Below are 26433 nucleotides of genomic sequence, written 5' to 3'. Positions count from 1 at the left end.
CTGCATGGCAGGGCGGAGGCCTGTGAGCACAGTCACAGGAGGCTACCACAGTTGTGCCCCCCCTGGCTGGAGGAGTGAGCAGATGCTGGGACAGCCCATGTGGCTGGACCTGGAGGTTTTTTCTTGTTAAAAAAATACATTAGAGACTGCTGAGCGCCTGAAGAGCTGTTGGGGAGGGTGGTGATGGTAGTCACCAGTCCCTCAGTCCTCTGCTGCCCAGTGAGGGGTGCAGGGAGCAGGGCCAGGCTGTGACCTGGTGGCTGTGAGCTTCAGTGTCTTGGTAAAATGAGGGGGGTGCACAGAGTGGCCTCTCGGAGTCCACGGGGACTCACCGCTTTCCTCTGGGGTCTTGTATCCTGGCTCTGAGAAGCTGCTCTGGGCATTGGTCAGCTCAGATAACAGGTTCACTTTCGGACCGTCCCTTCTGGTGGCAAGACCTCTGGGCCACCTGGGAGCATTCACCACTCACGGCTTTGTCGCGAAGTACCAGCCAGGCGTGGGCCTCTCGAGGGCAGGGACCACCCCACCTGGCATCCTGTTATGTGAGGTTGGTGTGTTCATTCTGCGTGTGACCTTGAGGGGTATCAGGCCCGGTCCTGGGGTTGGACGCCAGATGTCATACGTGGCCAACTAGGGGCTGCAGGAGGGCAGGATTCTGCTGTATCACTTTTCAGATGGGCTGCCGGCCCCTGTGATGTAGACAGGCTGCTCGCATGACTGGAGCAGGGCTGGCTCCCTTTACAGCAAGGTGGGGGAGGCTCTGTGCTGTTTGACACGCTTGAATTTTCCAGGAGTGTACCTCAGGTCAGGGGAGCCCTCCTTTCCGTTCGGAGCATCTGAGGGGTTGCAATGCTTATGCAGCCAGTGGGCATCAGACCTCTATCCCCCTCCCAGTGGAGCCGGGCCTGAGCACCCGAATCGGCATCTTCTGCTCTGTCCCTCTCGGGTTTCTGCTGGATCATCATAGTGGACGCAGGGGGTTGAAGGGTAGTCTCCCAAAAGATAGGATCCCTCGGAACCTGTGAACGTGACCTTATCTGAAGATAGGGTCTCAGGTATGTAATAGGTTGAGGGTTTCGAGATGAGATCATGCTGGGTAGTAGTTCGGGCCCTGAATCCAATGACTGGTGTCCTTAGAAGACAGGAGAAGACACGCAGGGTCCGTGTGCTGCTGCAGCAGACGCTGCAGGACGCAGGCAGGGCCACCGGGAGCTGGACGAGGCAGGAGGGAGCCCCCCCACCCCGCGTCTCTGGAGGGGCTCCCCCTTGCCGGCACCTCCAGAACCGAGAGCACCCATCCCTGTGGTGTGAAGCCGCCCAGTCTGTGGTCACCTGATGTGGCTGCCCCAGGACACTGATACGGGGGGGTGTCACTCAGCGTGGTGAGAGGCATCAACACAGTTGGTGCCTCCAGAGTTCACTAGGTCCAAAAGCGAGGGAGCCCTTGGTGCTGGGCTGCCTCCGGAACCCTGAGCAGAGCAGGCCGGGGCCCCGTCCAGCTGGAGCCCTCGGGGGGCAGGCTCCCATCTGGTGCTCGTCACCTCCGCAGGCATGGCGGGACCCCGGTGTCTCAAAGAATGCAAAAGGAATGCTCCTAATTTGTTTTTCAGAAAGGAAGAAACAGTTTATGTTTGTTACTTTAAAAAAGATTAATACACTTCATAATTTGGCAATTTTTGCTTTTCAGAAAATGAAGCAGATAGTGCAGAGTCCCCATTTTCTCCCCTACACACACACACACAGACACACGCGCACACACACCACGCACGCGCGCACACACACACACAGTTTCCTTCATCATAAACGTCTTGCTCTCATTAGTGTGATGTGTTTGTTACAACTGATGATCCCGAATGGATCTAGTGCTGTGAACAAAGCCCACAGTTTCCACTCGGGCCCCTTCGTGGTGTTACGCATTCTGTGGGTTTTAACAAATGGACAAGGTCGTGTGTCCCCCATGTCCTGCCAAGGAGTCTCACTGCCTCCCGCACGCTCTGCTCCCCGGACTCACCCCTCCTTCCCAGACAGCACCTGGCAGCAGCCGATCTTCTGCTGTCCGAATGGTTTTGCCTTTTCCAGAATGCCGCAGAGGTGGAATGCAGTGTGCAGCCTTTGCTGGCTTCTGTTTCTGTTGCTTGATGTGCATTTAAGTCTCCACAGAAAGGCTCTTCCATGTCTTTTTATGCTTTTATGATCTTTAGATGTAACTTTCAGGGGACTGGAACTAGGTACTATGAAACTTCTAGAAAGATGTTCTTTTAAAAAAGCTTGCGTGTCATATACTCTTACAAGTTCAGGGGCACCTGGGTAGCTCCGTTGTCTGAGCATCCGACTTCGGCTCAGGTCATGATCTCACAGTTCATGGGTTCCAGCCTGTGTTGGGCTCGCTGCTGTCAGTGCAGAGCCTGCTGCGGATCCTCTGTCCCTGCCTCTCTCTGCCCTTCCTCCCCCCACCCCCTCAGGTGCGCGCGCACACTCCCTCTCTTGACAATAAATAAACATTGAAAAGAAAAAAATTTCAGTAAGAATACAGGTGGAAAATAAGCACATTGCACACAAATCTCGCATTCGGAGACCTCTCCTCCTGGCCCAGCACGCAACGGTGAGGGGCAGGGGTGCTGTGCAGTCACTGGTGGGCTGTTCCAGGCAGGGCTACTTCCTGTGGGCTCCTTGCTGAGACACCCCTAGGAGAGTTACGGACGTGCCCCCCCTGAGAGGGGGGTGGGGTGAGAGCCGCCCAGGTTTGTCCCTGAGCGCACAGGAAGGAACGAAGCCAGGAGCGCCCCAGGCCCTGCAGCAGGCAGGGGCGAGCTCTGCTATCAGGGTTTCTGGAAGGGCCATGGGAGGGTCACGGAGAACAGGCACAAACAGAAACGATAAGCATTGTCCCTGCTGTGCCTTCTCTGTTCCTCCCTCCTCCCAGCGAGGCCTCTAGAGGAAAGAGCTGGCTTAGTAAAATGATGGGCACTGTGTCTTTTCTGCGAACTGTTACAACAAAGGTTTGAAAGTCAAGAATAAAAGCCACTGTTCTGAGGACACTTCCTGAACTTTGTCCCCCTTCCCCCAGTTGGTCAGCACAGCAGCACGGTTAATGGAGCGTGTCTCAGAGCAGGTTAAACTTTTCCCGAGGCTTCGACGTACCTTCAGGTGAGCACGCAGGTTTTGCTGAGACCCCAGCATGCCTTGCAGCTTGGAAGGCCCCGGGGTCAGCCGAACGAAGCTGGTGAGCGGCCTGGACAGACGTCCCCAGTGTTTTCCATACCGTGGGGAGGCGTCTGTCTTGGCGAGCACGCCCTCCCGGAGCTGGGGCGTGGAGCCCATGGAGGCTGCCCGGGCTCGTGCCCGAGCGGGTAGAGGGCAGTCATGGTCTCGCAGGGGGCCCGTGACCTGGACGGTGAGGATCCTGGGCAGCGTTGGCCACGCCGGAGCCCCTCGCCGATGGCTCTGAACCTGCTTCCTTGTCTGTCAGCAGACCGTTGTTAACCGCTGAAGGTAACGTTTGCATGTGGCAGAGTTTTCTAGATGCACTTTGATTTTCAAATGAGTTCACGCCAGCCTGTGAGTCTGTAAATATTTTAAAAGTTGATAGCATAGATTTGTGGGCTTCCGGGCCAAGTTGGGTCCCATGTGGCAGCAAATGCGAGCTGACGGGGCAAGTCTGTGAGCCGGTCCTGTGTCTTGTGCAGGCTGCCGTGTGCTCTGAGGTGAGCTCGGCCTCTCTGGGAAGATGGATGCTCACCTCGCTGCTCTGGAAAACTACCTGGCTCGCTGACATTTTTTCAGGGCGTCCTTGAATCATAGAAGTTGACCCTCAGGGGGTGAGCAGGTGGGGCAGCACCTGTAGAACAAGCCAGCTCTGGTGCCCCTGGGGCGGCTCTGTGTGCCCTCTGGCTCCTTAGGATCAACCACCAGGTCGGGCCGCTCAGCACCCCCACTGGGCGCCTGACACTCCGGGATCCGACCGCCAGGGCACTGTTTTATCGTCTGTGCAAACATGAAGCCTTCAGTGAGGTGGGAAGCAGGGCTCATCTGTCTGCCTCTCCTGTGCAGGAGGAATGGATTGGCTTTAGGAATGAGGAAGTAAAGGCGGAGGGGAACATTTGCCCTGCCCTATCTGTTTCAAAGGCAGATGAGTGGCCTAGAGCAGAGGGCCGGTGCCCAGCCTGTGGCGGGCCGCTTTGTGCCACCTCTGCCTCCTTGCTTCTGTGTCCCTAGAGAGGGTCTTCTACCCGGGCCTGTCCTGTCCAAGCTCTGGGGAGGGTTTAGGCCACAGCCCCGGCCTCCGTTGTGCCAGTCAGGTGGGCTCCTTGCAGGGGAAAGAGACAGGCCCGGCTGCCTGTACCCTCCGCCCCTTCCTGCAGGGAGGGCGCGCAGCTCCACGCGCACTTGGCTTGCCCTGGCACACGCCGAGCTGCCCGTTGAGGGCGTGGGGTCCGTGCAGGCCAGAGAGGAGCATCGTGCTTTTCAGAGGTGCCGGTTCGTTGGTTTGTTTGAAAGCTGACCTCAAGAGTTAAGGTCGGTTTCCTGTTTCCTATAGAAAGTCACCTCAGGGTCCCTAGTCACTATCTGAGGGGCCCCTGTGGGCCTGCTTGGGGAGGCCGGGGCGTGCGGGCCTTGCCTGCTTCCCAGGTCTGAGGATAAGTGGCTGGGGAGAGTAGGGCTGCACGGGACTGCCTTGCAGACAAGGACAGTGTTTTCTTTTAGGAGTTTTTGTCTGGATACAGAATAGCCGACTCTGGTCCTTGTTGTCGTTTCAAGTCCGGGGGTGGGAGGGCTTCCTCCCGCCCTTGGGTGCTTCTCAGGCAGCACCCCTTTGTGAGCGCACACTGTCGTCTGGGCAGCCGACCAGCTGCCACACGTCCGCAGAGCCCAGGAATTGGCAGTGGAGTGTAGGCCTGCTCTGTTGTGCGCACTGTGCGGGCCCAGCCCCTGATCTTCAGGCGCCTGCCTCGCTCAGCTGCCCGTCTCCGGCCGTGCTGCCCGTCGGTGGAGCAGAGAGCCAGCCCTGAGCCCGGCAGAAAGTGCTCCCTGCTCCCTGATGAGGAGGAAGAGCAGGACTAGCCGCCGCCTCTGAGGGGGATTTCCTGGTTTTGGGTTTTGAAGTGAGTGTTGTTTAGGAATTCCTTAGTTGCCTTCGATCCCAAGGGAGGTTTGGTTTTCCCTTGGAAACACAGGTAACGAGGCCACGTCGGGAGTGCCTGCTCCCACGTCGCCTGGCGCCGTCCGGGCCGTACAGACAGCTGCCGGCGGCTCTGCCCGCCGGGGACTCGCGGGCCCCACCGTCCTCTGAGTCTCTTTCTGTGCCTGCCTGTGTGGCCTCCCGATCCCCGCCCCACCCAACAGGGCTCAGAGTGGCTGGGACCCCAGCACAGGGGCACTGGGCTGGGGGACGGTGGGCGGAGGGCGGGCCCTGGCCTGTCGTCGGCATGCTTGGCTCTTGCCCGCTCGACCTGGGCCTTTCACGCCGCTTCGACGTGACAAGGAGCCACAGGAGTGCAGCCGGCAGAAGCCCTCACAGCTAGCAGAGGACCAGGGCCTTTTTGTTACCAGGCGCATCTGAGCGAGCTGTGCTCTCGTGACACCAGAGCGACGGGACAGAGTGCACCTTCCTCTAGCTGCTTTTCTGGACTCTCACTTGTTCTCAGGTGGTTAAGCTCAAAGTCTTTGGAGCATGAAAAGCTGGCTACACTCCGTAGCCAGTGCAGTTGCGTTGGAGTTACAGCTGAGGTTACACACTGAAATGACCTGTCGAATGGGTCTTTGGACTTAAGTCATTTGCAGTGCTGGGTCCTGTGCTGGGGGCTGGGTCCGTTAGAGTGTAAATAGAGATAGGTTCTGTGGAAAGTAGATCTTCAACCAGTGAACACATTGGATTGGTTAAGTAATTGAAGAGGTAGAATTTTGAGGTTAGACCACGCACTTGCGTTTCAAAGCAGTAGCCTGGACATACATAACAGATGCTGATGGTGACTTTTTCATTGAACAAGGCATGTTCCTATACTGCTTGTTGGGTAGAAATAGGCCCAGTGCCAGGAGCCCCAGGGGTGGCTCCCTCGTGCTTACCTACGACGTTGGGGCGCCTTCTGTTTTAGGTAGGCATCTCTAACTAACTTTCGAAGTAGCTTTAGTAATTTTGCTGCTTTGGAGCATGTGTCTGTGTTTCCATTTTCAAACATACTGGATTGTTTTGTAAGCTAACATTTCTGCTTAGAGGTGCTGTGGGGATACCGCCTGAGGCCGTCTCGCCCCGCCGTCTCTTCAGGGCCCGCAGCAGAACACTGTGTGGGCCGTCAGGGTTTACCGAAACGTGACCGTTCCGGGGCGTGGGGCTGACCCTTGGCACTCTCTCCTAGGCCAACGAGGTGACGGACAGCGCGTACATGGGGTCCGAGAGCACCTACAGTGAGTGTGAGACCTTCACCGACGAGGACACCAGCACCCTGGTGCACCCCGAGCTGCAGACCGAAGGGGACGCCGACAGCGCCGGCGGCTCAGCTGTGCCCTCCGAGTGCCTGGACTCCATGGAGGAGCCGGGCCACGGCGCCCTGCTGTTGCTCCCAGGCAGGTGGGTGCCCCGCCCCGCCCGGCACGGGCGTTGTTCACAAGACACCGCCCGGTGGCCGTCGTGCTGACGGCGGCGGGCAGATTGGGTCTGGGGGGGGAGGGGTTGCTGTCTAGCTGTGCGGGGCGATGCCGTCGTGGTCGTGCCGTCGTCACAGTCACCGTGTCACCGCAGGACGAGTCCACGCCCGCGCCCTGAGCCGGCTCCTGCCCCCGCGGCCCTCCCTGCCTGCGGGTGCTCCCCCTGCTGGCCACAGATGACCCTGGCTGGCCAGGTTGCACAACTTCCTTGGCTGTAGAGAGAACGCTGATCCTGGATTTCTCACTGAAGTTCTTGGAGACCAGGCCAGGGCACCACATTCAGGGCACGTCTCCCAGCAGCACCTCAGAACCTGCCTGTCTTTACCGCACCCATGCCCACCTCCGTTCCCACCCTGCCAGCCCTTGCTCCCGGTGCCCCTGCACTTGAAGATGGGAGGGGGCGGGGTCCCACAGGTCCCGGGGGGCCCACATGGAGAAGAATGAGAGCTTCCAGTTTGCCCTTTGCCATGTGGGAAGCCCTCAGCCCTCAGGCTTAGTGGCCTTGCAAGTGGCTTGTTTTTATTGTTTTGCCTGTTGTATTTGATTTCACTTCTTGTTTGGCCCTCACAGGGCTTTCGGGTTTTTCTCTCTAACTGAAGTATTGCACACTGGGCTGCGAGCACGCCTGCCCACAGCCTGGCGGGCGCCCTGGCTCCTAAGGACGGCACCACTCTACCCGGTGCTTTGAAGAGTAACCATACGGGGGTGCCTGGGTGCCTCCCTCTTGATTTCTGCTCAGGTCGCGATCTCACAGTTCGTGCGCTCGAGCCCCACATTGGACTTCATGCTGACGGTGCAAAGCCTGCTGGGGATGCTCACTCCCTCTCTCTCTTCCCCCCTCCTACTCACTTGTGCGCACACTCTCTCTCAAAATAAGTAAATAAACTTAAAAAAAAAAAAAACAGTAACCACAGAGTATTGTAGCCTTTTTAACACCTGGCTGCTTTTGCTTAATGTGGTGGCTGTTGAGGTTTATCCGAATTTTTGTAGAGTTGTCAGTTGTTTGTTTTCATTATTACTAGAGTATCCCATCGTATGAATGTGCTGAAGCTTTTAAAAAAAATTTTTTTTAATGTTTTATTTATATCTGAGAGAGAGAGATAGAGACCGCGTGAGCAGGGAAGGGTCGGAGAGAGAGGGAGACACAGACTCTGAAACAGGCTCCAGGCTCTGAGCTGTCAGCACAGAGCCTGACGCGGGGCTCGAACCCACGAACCGTGAGATCATGACCTGAGCCAAAGTCGGATGCTTAACCGACTGAGCCACCCAGGCGCCCCGTGTTGCAGCTTTTTAATACACTGTTGGTGGCCATTTGGTCGGGTTTACAGTTTTGGGTTTATGAACAAAGCTGCTGTGAACGCCACATGTCTTGTGGCCTGTTGTAGCCAGGAGTGGGACAATGCTGTCCCATGCATGTTGGACTGTGGGGCTCCCACTCCAGCCACAGCCCAGACGGTACAGATGGGGCTTCTCGTGGTTGCCTGCCGGACAGCTGCCTGCGGGGCTGTCACTCCAGCCCTCCACAGCGCCTACGCCGCGCTCCTTTCTCACGTTCCTTCTCTGGAGGGTGTGGAGTGCAAGGCTGGTGTGGGACAGTCTTACCCGCATTTCCTGGGTGAATGCCTTTTCTTGCACTTATTGCCTATTTGCAGATCCTTTTTTGTGAAGTGCCTGTTCAAGTCTTATGCCCCATTTGCTTATTGCAGGGATCTGCAAACTTTTTCTATAAAAGGCCAGATAGGGGCGCCTGGGTGGCTTAGTCGGTTAAGCGTCTGACTTTCGCTTAGGTCATGATCTCGCGGTTCATGGGTTCGAGCCCCATGTCGGGCTCTGTGCTGACTGCCAGCTCAGAGCCTGGAGCCTGTTTCAGTCTGTGACTCCCTCTCTCTCTGACCCTCCCCTGCTCACGCTGTCTCTCTCTCTCCTAGAAATAAATAAAACATTTAAAAAAAAAAAAAAGGCCAGATAATAAATACTTTTTGTCTTGCAGGCTGTATGGTCTCAGCAGCCAAGTTTTGCTGGTGAAGTGCAAAGTGGCACAGCTCGTGGCTATGACCCATCCCTACTTTACAAAAGAAAACAGGCCATGGATGCAATTTGGCTTCTCCTGATCTGTTGGCTTGTCTTTTTCTCACTGATTTGTATGAATTCTTTACGTATTTTATTTTTTTTAAGTATTTTTTTATTTCTAGGAGAGAGAGAGAGAGAGAGAGAGAGAGAGANGAAAGTCAGACCCTTAACCGACTAAGCCACCCAGGCGCCCCTCTTTACGTATTTTATTTTATTTTATTTTATTTTTTTATGTTTTTTTATTCTAGGAGAGAGAGAGAGAGAGACAGCGTGAGCAGGGGACGGTCAGAGAGAGAGGGAGTCACAGACTGAAACCGGCTCCAGGCTCTGAGCTGTCAGCACAGAGCCCGACGCGGGGCTCGAACCCACGAACCGCGAGATCATGACCTAAGGGAAAGTCGGACGCTTAACCCACTAAGCCACCCAGGCGCCCCAGCCTCTTTACGTATTTTAGATAGGAGTCCTTTCTCTGGGATGTGTGTTACAGGGATGTGCTTCCTTCTCTGTAGCTTGCCTTTTCACTTTCCTGCTGGTGTCTTTGAGGAATATAAGTGCTTAGTCTTGCTGTGGCCTGGCTCATCGTTCCTGTTTTGTGGCTAGCACCTATATATTGTTTTAGAAATCTTTGCTTCTTGGGGCGCCTGGGTGGCTCAGTTCCAGCTTCGGCTCACATCATGATCTCACTGTTCATGGATTCAAACCCCACATCGGGCTCTGTGCTGACAGCTCAGAGCCTAGAGCCTGCTTCAGATTCTGTGTCTCCCTCTCTCTCTGCCCCTCCCGTTTGTGCTCTCTGTCTCCCTCTTTCTCAAAAACAAACATTTAAAAAAAAAAAGAAAGAAAGAAATCTTTGCATACTTCACACGATTATGATGTTTACTTCTGCTGTCCTTTAAAAGCTTTTTTTCGTTTGTTTCTTTTGTTTCGTTTTCCGTTTTTCGTTTGTTTCAGATCTGTAATCTCCCCTTAACTGACTTTTTTGTGTGTGGTGTGAGGTAGGGGTCATCTCCCAAATGGCTTATTCAGTCACTTCAGCCTCAGTTTTGAAAAGATTCCTCCTTCCCTCACTGTCTGGTGTCACCTTGGTCCCGTGAGGTGGCTGAGTGTGTGTGGAGCTGTGTCTGGACTGTGCATGCTGTTCTGCCCATTCTCGGGTCAGTACCACACAGTCTTGTACACCAGCGTGTTGTCAGTGGTACTGTCTGTGTGTACGTCCTCCAGCCCTGTTGTTCAAGGCTGCAAGGCTGTGTTGGTACCTTGTGGCCCCTTGGCCTTTACCTGTGGATTTTAGAATCAGCTTGTCGGTTTCAGGACTAAGGCATTTGCTGGGATTTGGGTTGCGGTTGTGCTTGTTACAGATGAATTTGGGGAGAATCCACCTCCTCCAGTCTTTCTCTCGCAGGTATTTGTATTTGCGTGTATTTATGTATGTGCCTCAGAGGGTGATGAGAAGTAAGGAGATGGTCCCCGTCTCCATTTACTCTGGGTTCGTTGTTCCTGAAAGCGAGTGTGTGTAAGACTGTGGGATTTGTCCTGAGTGTCTTCAGGACTGCTCTGTGGTTGAGTGCACTGCAGGGTGGGCAGCTGGAACATTCCGAGCATTGAGTAGCCGCGATGGTCTGGGGCACGTGCACAGGGACACGGCTCCGTCCCTGACTCTGCCTGCGAGCTGTCACTTGGCTCCCCGAGCCTCCCTTTCCGCTTCGGAAAGGGGCAGCTCTCAGGTTCTTGTGCAGATTTGTGGTGATGAGTTTAATCCAGCCCTGGTGGAGGTGTTCTCTGTTGTCCCTGGGGCAGCGCCGGGCCTCCCAGCATGGGCTCAGCCGCTGCCAGGCTCCGGCCGTGCCTGGGCACCCAGGTCTTTGGAAGGTGGGTGTGGAGGAGTGACCTCCCTCTCAGAAGGAGGACACCTGCTCACAAACCCTTTACCTTCCCTGCTTGGAATCTGCTGTTTGAACTTTGCATCCCGACAGATGTCTGTGCTCACGCCGGCCGGTGGGTGTGTGGTGACNGGCTCAGGTCATGATTTCACAGTCTGTGGGTTCGAGCCCCGCGTCGGTCTCTGTGCTGACAGTTCAGAGCCTGGAGCCTGTTTCAGATTCTGTGTCTCCTTCTCTCTCTTCTGCTCCCTTCCTTGTGCTCTGTCTCTCACTGCTTCTCAAAAATAAACATAAAAATATATATATCTATAGATATAGATAGTTATAACCAACCTCACCTGTTCATTTACTTGTGTTTTTTTTTTTTTTTTTAACGTTTTATTTATTTCTGAGAGAGAGAGAGAGAGAAAGACCGCATGAGCAGGGGAGGGGCAGAGGGAGGTACAGAATCTGAAACAGGTTCCAGGCTCTGAGCTGCCAGCACAGAGCCCGACGCGGGGCTCAGACCCACGAACCATGAGATCATGACCTGAGCCGAAGTTGGACACCCAACCGACTGAGCCCCCCAGGCGCCCCTCATTTACTTTTTTCTAACGTGGCTACTGTGATATTTGAACCCAAGCGTGTGGCTAGTGGCACGTCTCTGCTGCAAGGTGCCATCACACCACTGGTTCTGGGGCCACTAGTCACAGTGTGTCACTTCTGTATGCCTTTGCAGACCCCACCTGCACAGCCAGTCCGTCGTCACGGTGATAGGTGGCGAGGAGCATTTTGAGGACTACGGTGAGGGCAGTGAGGCAGAGCTGTCCCTGGAGACCCTCTGCAACGGGGAGCATGACTGCGGAGACCCCACTTTCCTCACCCCCAGGTAATGCTTTTCTGCACTGCAGGGGTATGTGTGTGTGCACGTGTGAGAAAGCATTGTGCACACATGTATCCGTGTGCACACGTGTGTGAGAATGTGTGCATGTATGTGTGTGCCTGTGTGAGAAAATGTGCGGGGTCTGTGCATACATGTGGGAGAACACGCGTGCGTGTGTCCATATGTACACATGCATGAGAGACCTTGTGTGTATGTCCCTATGTGTACATGTGTGAGAGAACACGCACGTGTGTCCATGTGCACACACACTGGGGAACCATGTGTGTATCTGTGTGCGCACCTGTGAGAGAACATGTGTACGTGTGTGAGAGAGAGAACACTTACGTTCCACTCTCAGTGATTTTAAGGATAGGATGCGGTGCAGTTACCATGTTCTACGTTCGATTATCAGACCTTGTTCCTCTTGCAGCCGCAAGCGTGTTCCCTTGGATCAGCCTCTGCGGGAGGCTTTAATGTCGCAAATGATTGTTTCCATTCATTTCCTTATAATTATCAGATGGGCCCAAATTGTCTGGAAAGTTCTGAATGAATAAGCTGAAGTGCTAGGTCTAAAGCGTGAGACCTTCGCTCATGGAGCCAGATCCTCTCTGGCTCGCCTTCCTCGTAGGGCCTCGCTTGTGTCCAAGCAAAGGCCCTGTGGACCCGGGAGCCTTCTGCTGGTACCCAGCCCATCTGAGGACGCGCCTGCCTCTGCAGGGGAGGCTCTCTCTCTACTCGGCGGCTGCCCCACGCCGGCCACCACACCCCCAGCGTCAGGTTCTTTACACCCTCTCTCTTTGCCGACAGCGGAAGCCGAGTATCTCTGAGCCTGCAGCCGCGAGGCCCTCCTTCTGCCCGGACTGTTGCCCTGGCCCCGGGGACCCACACGCCTCTGGGAGTTGGCGTGAGCGAAATGTGCGCGTGCTTTTTGCAGCCTTTCTTGCCACGTGTGTGTTCATGGTGGTGTTGAGGCAGAGGCCGAGGACCGGACGCTGCCAAGTGCTTGTGTGTATAGTTGGGAAATCTTTCTTGTCTGCTTTGTGTGTGCCTGTCAGCCGCCTCTCCACTCTTCTCGGGCTCAGGCAGAACCTCTGCGCTGCCACTGACGTTTCCCTTCAGCCTGTCTTCCTGTGGGACTTCCAGACCGGCTTCCGGAAGCCAGGAGGTCTTAATGTGCCAGGGACCTCACTGGCTTCCCACTTTCATCTTCCTGCAGCGGGTGTCCTGCCAGTGCTCTCAAAGTCCACTTCACTGAGATCACAGGGAGGCAAATGGAACCTTGAGTTATTGTACTTGATTAATTAATTTATCTTTGAGAAAGAGAGCACACGTGCATGTACGTGCACAGGGCAGGGGTGGAGAGAGAGGGAGAGACGATCCCAAGCAGGCTCCGTGCTTAGCGCAGAGCTCAGCGTTCAATGTCACGACCGTGGCATCATGACCTGAGCCAAAATCAAGAGTCATACATTCACCCAACTGAGGCCCCCAGTCTCCCCTGAATCTTGAGTTTTTAATGAAGACCTTACAAATGNCGCAGTGAGGAGAGTCGCTGCCGCTGCAATTCAGGAGGGTGAACTCCACCTGGAGACACGCACTTGGCTCTCATGCTGGTGTTTTTGACAAAAGAGAAAGCAGTGGATCTGGTTATTTCTTCTTGTGAAAGAAGAGTTTTTGTTTTACAGTGAAGCCGATGGGCTACCTGTTTCTGAGCACCTGACCAGGAAGGAGCAGGAGTGTGGCCAGGTCCCCTCACTGCTCGAGCCAGTGTGTCACCAGCCCACGAGGTGACATTTGAGGGAGGTGGGCTCACCGCAGTCTAAAAGCAAGAGCCGCAATCTCCCGTAGTGACAACGTGCTTTCGTTTTCGTCCAGCCCCTCTGGGGAGTCACAGATGACCCGGTGGGCCCTCGCTCTCTTCTGAACTGACGCTTCTCGTCTCTCTAGCACCGATCCGCTTGCCGCAAAGCTGCACAGCATCCTCACTGATGAGGCTTTTGAGTTTTACTGTAGCCAATGCCACAAACAGATCAACCGCCTTGAGGATCTTTCTGCTCGCCTGAACGATCTTGAAAAGAATAGGTAACCGGTGCCTGGCCTTGCTCGTTGTCCAAGCGGGAGGGAGACTCCGGGGACCCCCGGCTCCTGCCCACGGGTCTGGCCACCAGCGCCGCTCCCGCAGCCGGGTCCCCCAACCCTGCATGTGCTGAGCCTCTGCCTCCTCGCCCCTTGCATGTGCCGCAGCCCGAGCCACTGCTGTTCCCCAGGGAGGAAATGCCTTTCTCGCCCTGTGTGTCCTGAGTAAGGGGATCCAGGGTGGGGAAGGAGGTCTGCACCTGCAAAGACAGACATGCTTCGTTTTACTAAAAGATCTCTTTAAGTGAGAGTCACGTGAAAGAGCTTTGGGAAATTTAGAGTGAGATTTGGTCTTTAGAAACACAGATTTGTAAACAGCTTTCAGGATTGTGTCTAAATCCAGCGAACTCTCCCTTGAAACGGTTTCTTTTTGTGATTGGGGTTTTTTCTATGTTGTTTTCTAAAAGATTTTTTTATTTTTTTAATATATTTTTAAAAATACTTATTACTTTATTTTGGAAGAGCGAGCAAGTGCATGCACTCAGGCAGGAAAGAGGGAGAGAGAGAATCCCAAGCAGGCTCCACACTGCCAGCACAGAGCCAGATTCTCAACCAACTGAGCCACCCAGGGTCCCTGAGATTTTTAGTTTTAAGTAATGTCTGCACCCAGGGCGCCTGTTTTTAAACAAGCTCCCAGGCCCCCAGCCTGTGCCTTTTGCTCCCTGGCCTGGGTCCTCCCCGGTCTGTTCCTCCTCCCCGTCTCCCGGCTCTGGTTTGTGCCAGAGCGTTAGCCTCCCTCTCAGCCCTCCACAGGTTGGAGCTCCAGAAGGAGACCGCGCCTGCTGGACCCCCACAACTTGGCACGCTCCAGAGCTCCTGTTCGAGAAACCAAGTCTGAGTAGCTCGCTCACATTGACGTGTCCATGGAGCATACTGTTGATTGAGCTTGTTGTGTGGGNNAGCGTGCATTGCCACAGCAGCCCCCAGACCAGCAGAGAGCTGTCACACTGGGCAGGAAGGGACGGGGTGTCGGGGTGTGCTGCTCAGTGGTGTGGGCCCCTGGGTACCAACCTGGTTACCAATCTGGAGTGGCTGCCTGAAAAAGAGGGGACTTGGGCAGGGGAGGGGTTACGTGAAGTGTGGCAGAAGGGCACGCCATCCTGACCGCGTCGGCCTGTGTAGAGCAGTCTTCTAAAAACTGCTCCCCTGGCTTGAGGAGCCTGCCCCCCTTGGGGCCTCAGCCTTCCCGGTGGGTGCCCGTGGCCGAGAGCCCTGCTATGCCGCTGGCCCGCCTCCGGCGCCGTGTGGCACATTTGGTATCCGATACACCCCTTTGTCGTACGCTCTTTGTAGCACTCACCACGCAAACTGCAGTCCAGCCGGTGCCCCCTTGGGTGGAGGAGATTCTTTGTGGCCAGCCGGCAGCTTCAGAGGGAGTCTGGGGGGAGGTCCCGGCGGTGTCGATGAGAACCCAGCCTTCCAGGGAACTTCCAGGGGCAAGTGTGGCGTCCGAGGGTTCCAAAGACCCCTGGGCCTCTGTCGTAGGGAGAACCAGTCTTCACTTCTTTTTTTTTTTTTTTTAATGTTTTTTTTATTTATTTCTAGGAGAGAGAGAGAGAGACAGCGTGAACAGGGGAGGGTCAGAGAGAGAGGGAGTCACAGACTGAAACAGGCTCCAGGCTCTGAGCTGGCAGTCAGCACAGAGCCCGACGCGGGGCCCGAACCCACGAACCGCGAGATCATGACCTGAGCGAAAGTCGGACGCTTAACCGACTAAGCCACCCAGGCGCCCCCAGTCTTCACTTCTTGTACTTGGTTAGCTAGGTGTCCTGTACTCCAGGAAGGTCCCTCCACCTGACTGGTGAAGGGTCACCTGTCCTTCCCCCATGGAGACCTGTCCTGCTGAGTGGGTCTGAGCATGAGATGTCATCTCTGTACCTGAGAGTGAGCACGCACGCCCGGCTCCTCTCTCGTTTCTGGAGACTTGTGGTGCAGAAGTGACCTTTTGCCATGGTGAGAACCTGCCGCAGGCCGGCCAGGGTCGCCTCTGTTAAGAGTCCCCTCTGGAGGTGGGGAGCCTGGGGTGTGGCTCAGAGGGGCCTCCTGTCCAGCCTGAGCCATCCCTGGGAAAGACCCTACCGAGGAGGGTTCGTGTGCCATTGGAATCATTACTGTAATCAGGACACGGCTGTCAGGAAGGTTGTCCCAAACGCTGCAGTTAAGGAGGTCTAAGTCTTGCTTGTTGGTTTCCGAGAAATTGCTTCAGAATACATGTTTGGTCATGGTTTGTGGCTGATGAAAGGTGATTTAGTCCCAAGTGTGGTGGGAAGCTTCGATGTCGTTTGTATTTTCTACCCAGTGAACCTCAGAACGTGCCCACTGCGATCAGTTTCCAGACACTTGGCAGCCTCTATGAAAACAATTCATTTTAGAGAAATTAAGAACACTAAGAAGAAATTAAGGATAGGAAGGTCTGTTTACAAATTATAAACGTCAAAACTGGACTGGCAGTGCAGCCCCTGAATAATAAACTGAGCCTGTCCTGTCCTGTTAGCCTCAGGGAGTCTCCAAGATACTAGGGTGAAATCTGTGGTGTCATTCAGGGCCCTGCCGGGAGAGGGGACACACAGGCGTGTGTAGTGAGAACAAGGAGAGTGTAGTGAGTGAGCAGCCCCGGAGAGACGGGGCAGTGAGGCGCTGGCTGCAGGGAACGCAGCGACAGCAGCTGTGAGGGGGCCAGGAGGCGGCTGTCACCCTGACGGCACACCAGCGGGATTTGCTGCGAACTTACCCTCTAGAAGTTGATAGAAATCTGCCCCCTGGCTCACACCAGAGGCGCTCCTTGGCAGAACGGCCCAGGGAGGCGCTGGCCTCCAGGGAGGCGCCCGGTGGGACCTGGGGTGAGCCCTACCAGTGTCTCTTAGAACCTAGGAGTAGCCGAGGACTCATGGGGACCCTCCCACGAGGGCCCTCTCCGGCACCCTCCACTGGCAGAACATGGCAAAGGAAGACACGGAAAAAGGCCCCAGTCCTTTTCCACAGAACCAGGGGGGAGGTGGGAGGCCGTGAGTCGGTGACTGACACGGCGTAGGTTTTTCTGGCCGAGCTCTGTGGGGACCGCAGGGGTGTCTGAGATGAGCAGGCCGGAGGGAGACACCGTGGGTCTGACTCCTGGTGGTGGAGACCGGGGTTGCCTTTGTGCTGGCGAGAGGGCCTGTGTCTTCTCGTGGGCTGAGGCCGGTAGCTTAGCACTTACACTTGAAAATAAAACTCAGACTTCAGAAATGAGAGAGAAGGTAAGTTTGGCCTTTTCTGCCACCGCAGAGGGTTCTGTCAGCCAGTCGATGGGTAATTGACCAGATTGACCGCCCAAAGGGCAGCGGGAAGGGCTTCCAGATGGCCGCGCAGGCGCGTAAGGTTTCGGTGCCTGAGTTACAGCTCATGCCCGAACTTCCTGGTCACAAACAGGCTTGTGTCACATCTCACATGGGGGCCTCAGACAGCCAAGCGATTGGAGGGTAGGGATTTGGGACGTTGCACTCGCTGGTGGCTGGGACCCAGTGCAGCCCACTGGTGGATGTGGCACTGTTCTCGGCCTCGGAGCTGAGGTCTGGTCGTGGCTCCGTCTGGCACCTCCGTGGGAGTGGCCTTCATGGGAGCGGCACGGCGTGACCTGCCCAGGCCTTGGCCAGGCCCTGGGATTGTTCCCGTGTCCATGAACGTTTCGCTGAACAGGCCTTTCTGCATACGGTGCCGGCCTGGGAGGCGGGTGCCTTGTGCTTGTGAACATGCCTCCATCCCCATATCTCTTCTGCCTGAATTTCCTGTTTCCTCCCATTCCTCCCTGTCTGTTCTCTGACACAATTTTCCTGTTTATTTTGATTTTGCACAGTCCAGCGAAACGGCTCTCCAGCAGGAAGGTGGCAAGGTAGGAGCCCCTTGGTTATTTAACAAGATGTTCTGGAATGTGTAACTTATCATAGCTCTTTAAATTTTTTTTAATGTTTTATTTATTTCTGAGAGAGAGAGAAGCATGATCAGGGGAGGGTCAGAGAGAGAGGGAGACATAGACTCTGAAACAGGCTCTAGGCTCTGAGCTGGCTTTTAGTACAGAGCCCGATGTAGGGCTCAAACCCACGAACCATGAGATCACGACCTGAGCCGAAGTCGGACACTTAACCAACTGAGCCACCCAGGCGCCCCTAATCATAGCTCTTTAAAAACCTGTTTAGAAAATAGTGTTGTCCAAGGTATTTTTTAAAACTTTTGGAAGTCACTTCTCGTGGTTTGGGACTCACAGAATTCTCGGGGATGGGTTGTGACACCGATGGCCACCACCCTGATCAGACCCTGGCTTGTGCTGAAAGCTTGCGGCACGGCAGCCATCTTACCAAGTCTTCGCAGTAATGTCCACGAGGGGCCGGCGCATCTCCACGTGCCGTGTCTGCTGTACAGTGGCCCATGGTGTCGTCCACGAGGGTCAGGGCGGAGCCCAGGTCTGGGTGGGCCTCCTTCAGATGCTCTCCCTTCGCACCCACGCTGGCTGTCCAAGGTGACTCCGAGGTGAAGAAGAAAGTGGAGGGGGCGAGCCTAATGCCGAGTTTCTGAAGAACACGCTCTTGTGGCCGTTTCCCCACCTCCCAGCTTTGGGCCTCCCTGTCGGCCTCCTGCGTGAGCAGCGCCCCCGGGGCCGGCTCGCCGGTTTTCCCCGGGCCTGTCAGACGCCCGAGGTGCTCACGGGAAGCCCTGGGACACCCACTTATTCCCCTTCTCAGACACGTTGCCCCTTCTGGAGTCAGTGGCGGCTGTGGCACAGCAAATTGCCGCACCTCCTTGCCGCACCCCTGCCTTCTCTGCCCCTCCCATGCCCATGTCCGTGGCAAGGGCACCGTGGCTGTGGGCGCTAGTCCTGCGGCCCTGGTCTGCGCTCCATGTGTGCTTCATCCTGGTCCCTGAACCGGTCTCCCTTCTTTTATCTACATTGTTTTCTTTGTCCAGCACATCATCTTGTAGCTTCTTGAGAAAAGAGGTGTCCAGGAGATAGACTTTTGAGACCTGCCTGGACACTTTTCTCCCATCTGGGCCGGGAGCCCCTCCCCTAGGAGCTTGGCAGACACCACTCAGTACCTTCCGGCGCTAGGCCTGCTGCCAGGGCCCCGAGACTGTCTTATTTTCTACGCATCTTTCTCTCTGGAAACTTTTCAGATGTTTTCTCTATCCCTGAAGTTCAGAAACTTTATGGTTAAGTCTTGTGAGTCCTTCCCATTAATGATGCAGGGTACAGTGACAGACGGACTGTTCTGATCTGGAGGTTTCCACCCCGTAGTCCCACGGACTTTTCTCAAGCTGCTTGATAGCACCATCCGTCCCCTGTCCTCCCTCTGGAACCTCCCGTTTGTGGCCCTCACGCTTCATCCCTGTGCCCTGTGCGCCTCTGCCCTGGTCCCTCCTGTGGTGGCCACAGCGTTTTCTCCTCATCTCTTCCCCACGCCCTTGTCCGGCCTGTCTTTCTAGTGAGTTTCCCTCACAACCAGGGGTGCTGCTGTCTGTGCTGCTGTGGTTGCTCACAGCTGGCAGGTGGCCTCTGGCCCGTGCGTGGTGTGGACGGGCTTCGGGCCGGCTGGTTTCCCGGAGGGGAGCCTGTGCCGGGCCCGTGTGTGTGGCTCTTTCCCCTCGCTGAGGGTGTGGTTTGGGGCCGCTCCTGTGTGGCCTCGGGTGCCGGGCCTCCCCGCCTTCTCCAGAGTGACGAGCTCGCTGCCAGCCTCCCCGGGCAGCTGCAGCCCTCCTCCTCTCTGCTGTGGGCACCTCTTCTCTGGTACGGTCCAGTCTCTTCCTTGTCCTCGGCATGTGAACCTCCTGTTTTTCTATTGCCTTAGGGGCTTAGCGGAAGCAGGGGTGAAGGTCATCAGCCCTCTTCCGCACTTGGCCTCACCATCCCCCCTGGAGAGGGGCATCCACACTCCGAGGAACATNTTAACTCCGTGTTCCACCCAGACAGACTAGAGGTGCTGACAGGAGGCTCTCCCCCCAGCCGCCCCCATCCAGGACGTGGACGGGCCCTGGGGTCCCTGGGGGCGCTGCCTCGGCTCTTGGGCTCTTTCTGGCCCCTCCTTTGAAACACACTCTGAGCATCTGATCTTTCCTTCACAGGTACCGTTTGGTGTGAAAAAGTCTAGTGTGCAGGTGTTTCTGCTTTGGTTCACAAGCGGAGCATGTCTACGGTCCACACACACACATGCCATTTTCATCTGCCATTTTACACCTACAACTACCACTAGGGTTCTGAGGAAACTCTGTAGCCGATGCTCTCGCTCTTTGTGGTGTCTCTTCGTGCTGCCTCTGTGTGCGGCACAGTAGCTGGACCGTGGGGTTTGGAACCGCCAGCTCTGGCCTCGGCGACCTGGCTGTGTGCCTAACCCAGACGAAAGTGGCCCTGGGGTCACGGTGCGTATTAGGACCCAGAGGCACCAGCACAGAATCAGCCTGAGGACAGGGGGTAGTGCCCGTGCGCAGAAGACACCCTTGGGGTGCGTCAGGCATCCCCCGCAGCCCGTCTCCCGGTGGCTCTCCTGCGTGGGGGTGGATTTAGATAAACAAGGCCTACAGTGGCCACACGGTGAGGCCGCGTGTCAGGAGCCCATGTTGGGGCTGGAGTCATGGAGAGCTATTTAAATGCAGCAATCAGACAAAGACAGGGTGACCCTTTGGGTTTAGTGCCCTGCAGGGAATCGCGCTAGATCCAGAGCCAGGCGCTTAGTGCCCCTCCCAGGACACAGCTAGTGGACTTGTGACCCCCAGGGGTCAGGATGTCCTCCTTTCTTGTTCCCCTTAGGGCGTCTCCGGAAAACAATTTCAGGGATGCATAAGCTCACTCAGTACTAAAAAGGAAATAGAGCTTCGTGTGTTTGATAATGTAGAAATCTTCAATGTGATTTTTAAGAGTGTTTTATTGAATTCTTATCCTGTGTTATGTCCTTACCAGGAGCTGTTTATTTACGTAACCTCCGTTACACCTCGTAATAGCTCGTGATCCCCATTTTAAATGAGAGTAAGGCTCAGAGAGATGAGTGGCTTTCTCAAAGCCACACAGCTCTGAGCACCAGGCTGCTGAGTTTGGAGCCTGGGTCGGCACGGGTAGACTTGCTGCTGGCGCTCTGGGCAGGTGCTCTGAGAGTTTTAGGTGCAGGTAAATTCAGCTGACACAGAGTCACCCTAGCCAACGAGACTGTCGCTAGGGTACCGTGGACAGATGTTTGCTGAGCACCTGCTGGGGCCAGTGGCCGGGGAACGAAGAAGGGGCTCTGAGGGTATGGAGGGGGGTTTCGCAGGTCCACCTGAGTCTTGGGGCCGTACAGCACCTGACGTGGCCCACAGCGCATGGCAGCCACTGGTGCCGGGGCCTTAGGGCTGCTGCCACGGGGACGCTTGTGTGTGTGCACCTTCCAAGCTCAAGCCCAGGAGAAACTCCAGGCGAGGCCCTGGCGCGACCCCGACAGAGACCCCTGGTCTCTCACTGTGACTGCCACGAGGAGTGTGTTTGGAAAGCAGGCAGCAAGAGTGTGCACAGGTGACGCTGCGCACAAGAGGTGTGACCCTGAATTAATGTTTCATGGGCCTGTGGCAGAGGAGATTAGTCCACGTCACAGAGAGGAGCGAAGTCGTGTTTTACGACCCGAGGACAAAGTACCCTCGTCCATTGGCTTCCCAGGAAGGAGCCCGGGGGGGGGTCAGGTTCCAAAGAGCAGCAGAGACATTCTGTGGCCCTTGGGTGGCTGTGTCCTGCTGGGACCCCCTTGGTGGGGGCCTGGCTGGGTTGTGGTGTTCAGCCTGACACATGCTCATGTTTCTAGAACTCGTGGCCTTTCCTCTCCATGCTCTGCTGAAGGACCTTTTCTGGACCGGGCTGTTGTTCCTTCTCCACAGGTACCTGCACCAGTCAGGGGCCCTGACCGTGGCGGCCCTCCAGGACCCTGCCCCAGACCCCATGGAGGGCATGGAAGAGGACATTGCTGACAAGGTAGGCCCTGGGCCACCGCAGGTAGACAGCCGGGTTTCAGGACACACGGGTGCTGCGGCCTTGGGGCGCAGGCCCTGATGGGGTGGGGAGTGGGGGGAGTGTCAGCCGCATGGGAGGCCCCAGTGACCGTGCGGTGGGAGGAGCATTTCCCGTCGTGCGTGGAGAGGTCAGTGTCACCCGTATTTGTCCGTGGGCCCATCTGGCTCCACCGACGTGCAGGGAGTCCGTTCAGCTGGCTCCTGGAGGCAGGATCTGGGGGCGCTCGAGGTTTCAGGGCGGTGACCGCAGAGCCAGACAGCGTGTGGGACCGGAGTTCCCAGGGAGGCCGCGTGGGGGGTTCCTTAGGGCAGGACGGCCTCGCTGTGGAAGCGACCCCGAGTTTCTGGAGGGCCGGCTCAGGAGGAGGTGAGCGTGTCCCTGCTCACAGCCTCCGCGAGCTGGGTGGGCCCCGGAGACGCCACCTCCGGATTCTGAAGCCCCTGTGTCACCCCCAAGGTTGTCTTCCTGGAGAAGAGGGTGTCGGAGCTGGAGAAGGACACGGCCGCCAGCGGGGAGCAGCACAGCCGGCTGCGGCAGGAGAACCTCCAGCTGGTGCACCGGTGAGGCGGGCGCCCGCGGCACCACGCACCTCCCCCGGCGGGGTCGTGGCTGCCGCCACCGTGCGGCTCAGCCCTGGAAGTGTCCCTCCACCAGCTGCCGGATGCCAGCTCAGGGGGCGTTGCCGGCGGCCTCCCTCGCGTCCCTGCCACTTAGCGCTGTCCGCCTGCCGTGCGTCCAGCCCCCGTCCCCGGGGAAGGAGCAGGGGCAGGCACCGCGGCACCTCCCCGCAGCATGGCGGGCCGGCACCCACGTGGCCACGGGGGCTGTCGCCTGAGGAGGGGCTCACCAGCGCTCTCCGGCAGGGTCCCCGTGTGTGTCCCTGTTTCTGAGAGCCTGGCCTGGCCTGGATGCGCCTGGAGACAGGCTTGCTGCTCTGCGACTGTTGCTGCGCTGGCTGCACCTGCGTCGTCCCCGTTCCCGTGTCCTGTGAGGCAGAGGCCGCCTGCTGTCCGGCTCGCGGGCCGGGACGCTGAGGCACAGGCCATTGTCAGAGGCCGCCAGTGGGGGCCGTGAAGGGGAGGGCCTCCGGAGCCTGCACTGGGGAGCCGGGCCCACCCTGGGAGCAGGCGGGTTCTCGCGGGCACTTAACGGCAGGGGTGAGAGGAGAGTGGGAGCCACCGAGAGGACACACAGTGGCCGTTGGGCGTCCGCGCCGACCTCCCCCGCCGTCGGTGGCTCTGCATTCTGCAACCAGCCCTGCCACGTAGCCTCACGCCCAGCCTAAGGGAGTGCGTGGGGTCAGCTCCCTGGGCCGTGCCTGCGTGCAGTTGGGGTCACGGGACACAGACAGCGTTTTGGGGGTGGGACGGGGGAGGCCCTGTCCTCAGCGGGCTCCGTGGCTCTGAGCCTGGCTCTGCCACACGTTCTGTGACCTCAGGCTCACCTGGGCAGGTGGCTTGCCAGTGCTCCCGACGGCAGGACGCCGGCCCACGCGCACTCACGTGGCTCCAGGGGATGCTCAGCTCCCGCTGTGATGTGTTCACCTGATCGGCGTCGACCTTCCTGACCCGTCCTTCCGTGTCGGGTGGCCAGTCTGCTCTTTGGATGAGGATCTGAATGAGTCCTGTTACTGCAGACGTGCCCCGTATGTCACTTTAGCAGTGGAAACAGGTTCCCTGTGTAGTTGAGAGCCTGGCCCGGGCAGCCGCACGCTCTCCAGCTCTCACGGGAGGGTCTGCCCGTGGCCTTGCTGCAGAGCTGGGCGGGGTCGGCACGCCCGTGGAGGGGCTTGCTTCCAGCGCTGTGCCGAGTTCTCCCTCCTCACTCTGTGCGGGGGGCGTGGATGGGCCACCACCCCCATTTCTCAAGGTGACCGGTGAGGCTGTATCTCATCTGACGGCACTTCCCAGTTACCCACACAGGGAGTGGAAAGTCCATGTGCCATGCCCCGCGGCTGGCCATGTCCAACCCTGTGGGTGAAGCTCACGTCCGCCGCCCCTCCCCCACCGTCACAGAGATCCCATGCGGGTTCCAGCCCTCGGCTTCTTACTTCCTGGGTCACTCTCCCCAGATGACCAGCTGGGCCTGGGGAGGGTGGGGAGGAGCAGGTTCTGTGAGGCCCCGTGTGTCCGCAGTGCGCCCGTCCGCCAACAGCGTGGCTATGTCTGGGGTTGTTCAGAAGCAGGGGACCCCGGGGCCCGGCAGGCAGGCTCCAGGCCTTCTGACCGCACTGTGACCGCAAGCCAGGCGCTGCTGTTCTCCCTGCCCTCTATGGGGTTTGAGTCCTCGGCCCGGATGCCAGGAGGGTCGCATTGCCTGTGCCAGCACGGGGTTCCTCCCCTTTAAATCTGGAAGCTGTCCCTCAGCTTCGGGAAGGTTTCTAGAATTACTTCTCTTCTCAGTTTTTTCATTTTCTTCTTTGTCTGAACTCCTATTAATCAAACGTTAGACCTTCTGGGTTTTCTCCTGTTCTTTACTTTTCCATTCTGTCGTTTCTCTGTTTTTAAATTACAGCATACTTGGTTTTCTCCTTCAGCTGTCCTGTTGAATTTAAAATTTGTTCTACTCGTGGTTCTAAGAATCACTTTCTAAATTGCCTTCCAGCATTCTGTTTCTGTTTCCTGGAAGTGGTACTTTCGCTCTGAGGTGTGGATTACAGGGCCTTCTCCTGCATGAGGTCCTTTTTCTCGATTTGCTTTGGCCACTTTGCATCAACACCTTTCCCTGGTGTCTGGGGACCTTTGGCTCTCGGTGCACTCCTAGGTGTGAGGCACCCAAAGGAGGTTGAGAAGCCATGTGTGCGTGGACAGCTTGGGGTGCGGGCTCCAGAGGCGGAGCCTGGGCCTCTCTCTCTGGGCTGGTCTCCTAGCAGGTGGGCGTGGTGGTCTGGGAAGGCGCCGCGACGGCCCCAGGCGCACGTTTCCTTGTCACGTTATTGCTAACACCCGCCCGTGCCCCTACCGTGGGTGCCCTGGGTGCCCAGCCTGCAGTGTCAGTGCAGGGTGCTCCTGGGGACGGGCACCTGCTGGTCTCCTGGCCACACGCTGAGTGAGCTGCCTGAGAGCGATGTAGACCGTCCCTGCGGTCACAGCCTTGCCACCATTTTGAGGCCCCAGGTGCAGGCGTGGGAGGCCGAGGGGGGCGCGGGGGGAGGGTAACAGCCCCTTCAGAACCATCCTTGACCAGAGCTGTGGGTGGGGGGTCTCTCTGTCTCTGCCACCGCGCCCTGCCTTCACCTTCGCAGAGCCAACGCCCTGGAGGAGCAGCTCAAGGAGCAGGAGCTGAGGGCCTGTGAGACGGCGCTGCAGGAGGCACGGAGGCACCGGGAGCTCGTGTGCAAGATGGAGCGGGAGCGCAGCCTCGAGGTGGAGAGCCTGCAGGCCAGGTGGGGCGCACGGCCTCCGCGGCCGCTCTCGGCGTCTGGGACGCCAGCTGACGTTAGGGGAGGGGCAGACCCCCGTGAGGAGAGCTGTCGAACTGCTCGGTGTCACAGTTAAAAGACTGACCCTACGCACACGTCCTTCTGAGTCTGTCTCTAGTCCGGGTTGTCCCGGTCAGAGCACCGGGCCTCTTGCAGACAACTTGACAGAGAACCTTAATGCTGCTCTGGAGGTAGTACCTGTGAAGCGCCAGGAAAGGTGGGGGAAACGGCGTGAGTTCGCATGCCCTGCACGAGGCAGCCCGTCAGGGCTCTGGAGGGCAGCAGCCGCCGCGTGCGGCCCGCCCTGCGAGCGGGGTTCCTGCAGTGCTGAGGAGAGAGAGCCCATGTGTCCATCAGCAGAGAGACGGTTGAAGGGGCCATCCGAGGGCTCCCCAGAGGCCCTCCCCAGGGTCAGAGGGGGAGAGAGCGTTTCATAGCTCATTCCCCAGCTGAGCCAGGGCCGCTTTGCGAATGTGGGACACAGCGGTTGTAACTGCTTGGGAGAAGACTCCAGGCACTGCAGCTCGAGCCCCTCCCCGGCTCCTAATGCTGGGGGCCCTGGACTGGATTGGAGAAGAGCTCCTGCGTGTTTTCAGGAGTTGGGGTGCAGGGAGGGCTGCGCGCAGGCCACTCCAGCCACCTGGACGCGAGACTCCCTGGCATGCACACGCAGTGGGGTGCTGCTCTGGGGTCAGCCGGGCCCAGAGACCGGCTTCCAGAGGACAGGGAAGGGACGGGGAGAATGCACCGCACACAGGGCGCACCTGGAAACACACCTTCACCGGGGGATCCGGGTCGGCATCCCCTGCGCTGAGTCGTGTGTGGACTCAGGCCCCCGATCTGGTCCCGCGAAGGGCCCCTCCCCTCCGGGACCCGTCTCCTCACGAGAACCAGATAAACCCAGTGTGAGGGACACTGCCAAATACGTGACCAGAGCTGCTCAAAGCTGTCAAGGTCGTGAAAAGCCTGGAAAGTCCGGAAGACTGCCGCAGACCCCAGGGGGCGCAGACGAGGCGGCGTGTGCCGTGTGGCCCGGGAGGGGCCCCGGGACTGGGGGGCGCTGGCGGGAGAAGAGATGAAGTCTCTGGTTTGGGGACTAGTGCACCCCACGTGGCTGTGGCAGAGACACCGTGTGATGGGCCGGGCCCGCAGCAGCTCTGCGCCACGTCTACAGCTTTTCTCTAAACCCCAAAGTGTTCCCAACCCCAAGTGTATATTTTCTTTCTTTCTTTTTAAATTTAACATTTATTATTGGAGAGAGAGAGGGGATGAATTGGGGAGAGGCAGAGAGAAAGAGAGGGAGACACAGAGTCAGCACAGAGCCCAACATGGAGCTCGAACCCACAAACCATGAGGTCATGACCTGAGTGAAAGTCAGGCGTTCAACCGGCTGAGCCACCAAGGCGCCGCGCCCCCCCCCCCCAGGTGT

General features: G+C 57.3%; 1 protein-coding gene across 1 annotated transcript in view; it reads left to right on the top strand.

Moving 5' to 3' along the window:
• The window catches only part of RAB11FIP3 (RAB11 family interacting protein 3), a 99915-nt gene that overhangs the window by 65762 nt on the left and 7720 nt on the right, over positions 1-26433 (top strand). The window contains exons 6-12 of the mRNA XM_077762808.1: positions 6354-6565; positions 11311-11460; positions 13399-13533; positions 17420-17455; positions 21451-21544; positions 22040-22143; positions 24828-24968. Of these exons, the coding sequence (XP_077618934.1) occupies positions 6354-6565; positions 11311-11460; positions 13399-13533; positions 17420-17455; positions 21451-21544; positions 22040-22143; positions 24828-24968 (872 nt within the window). The remainder of the gene's footprint in view (positions 1-6353; positions 6566-11310; positions 11461-13398; positions 13534-17419; positions 17456-21450; positions 21545-22039; positions 22144-24827; positions 24969-26433) is intronic.

The sequence above is a fragment of the Crocuta crocuta genome, unplaced genomic scaffold (assembly GCF_008692635.1).
Source record: "Crocuta crocuta isolate KB4526 unplaced genomic scaffold, BGI_CrCroc_1.0 scaffold234, whole genome shotgun sequence".
Taxonomy (NCBI): Eukaryota; Metazoa; Chordata; class Mammalia; order Carnivora; family Hyaenidae; genus Crocuta; species Crocuta crocuta.
This window is presented reverse-complemented; position numbering and strand designations above follow the sequence as displayed.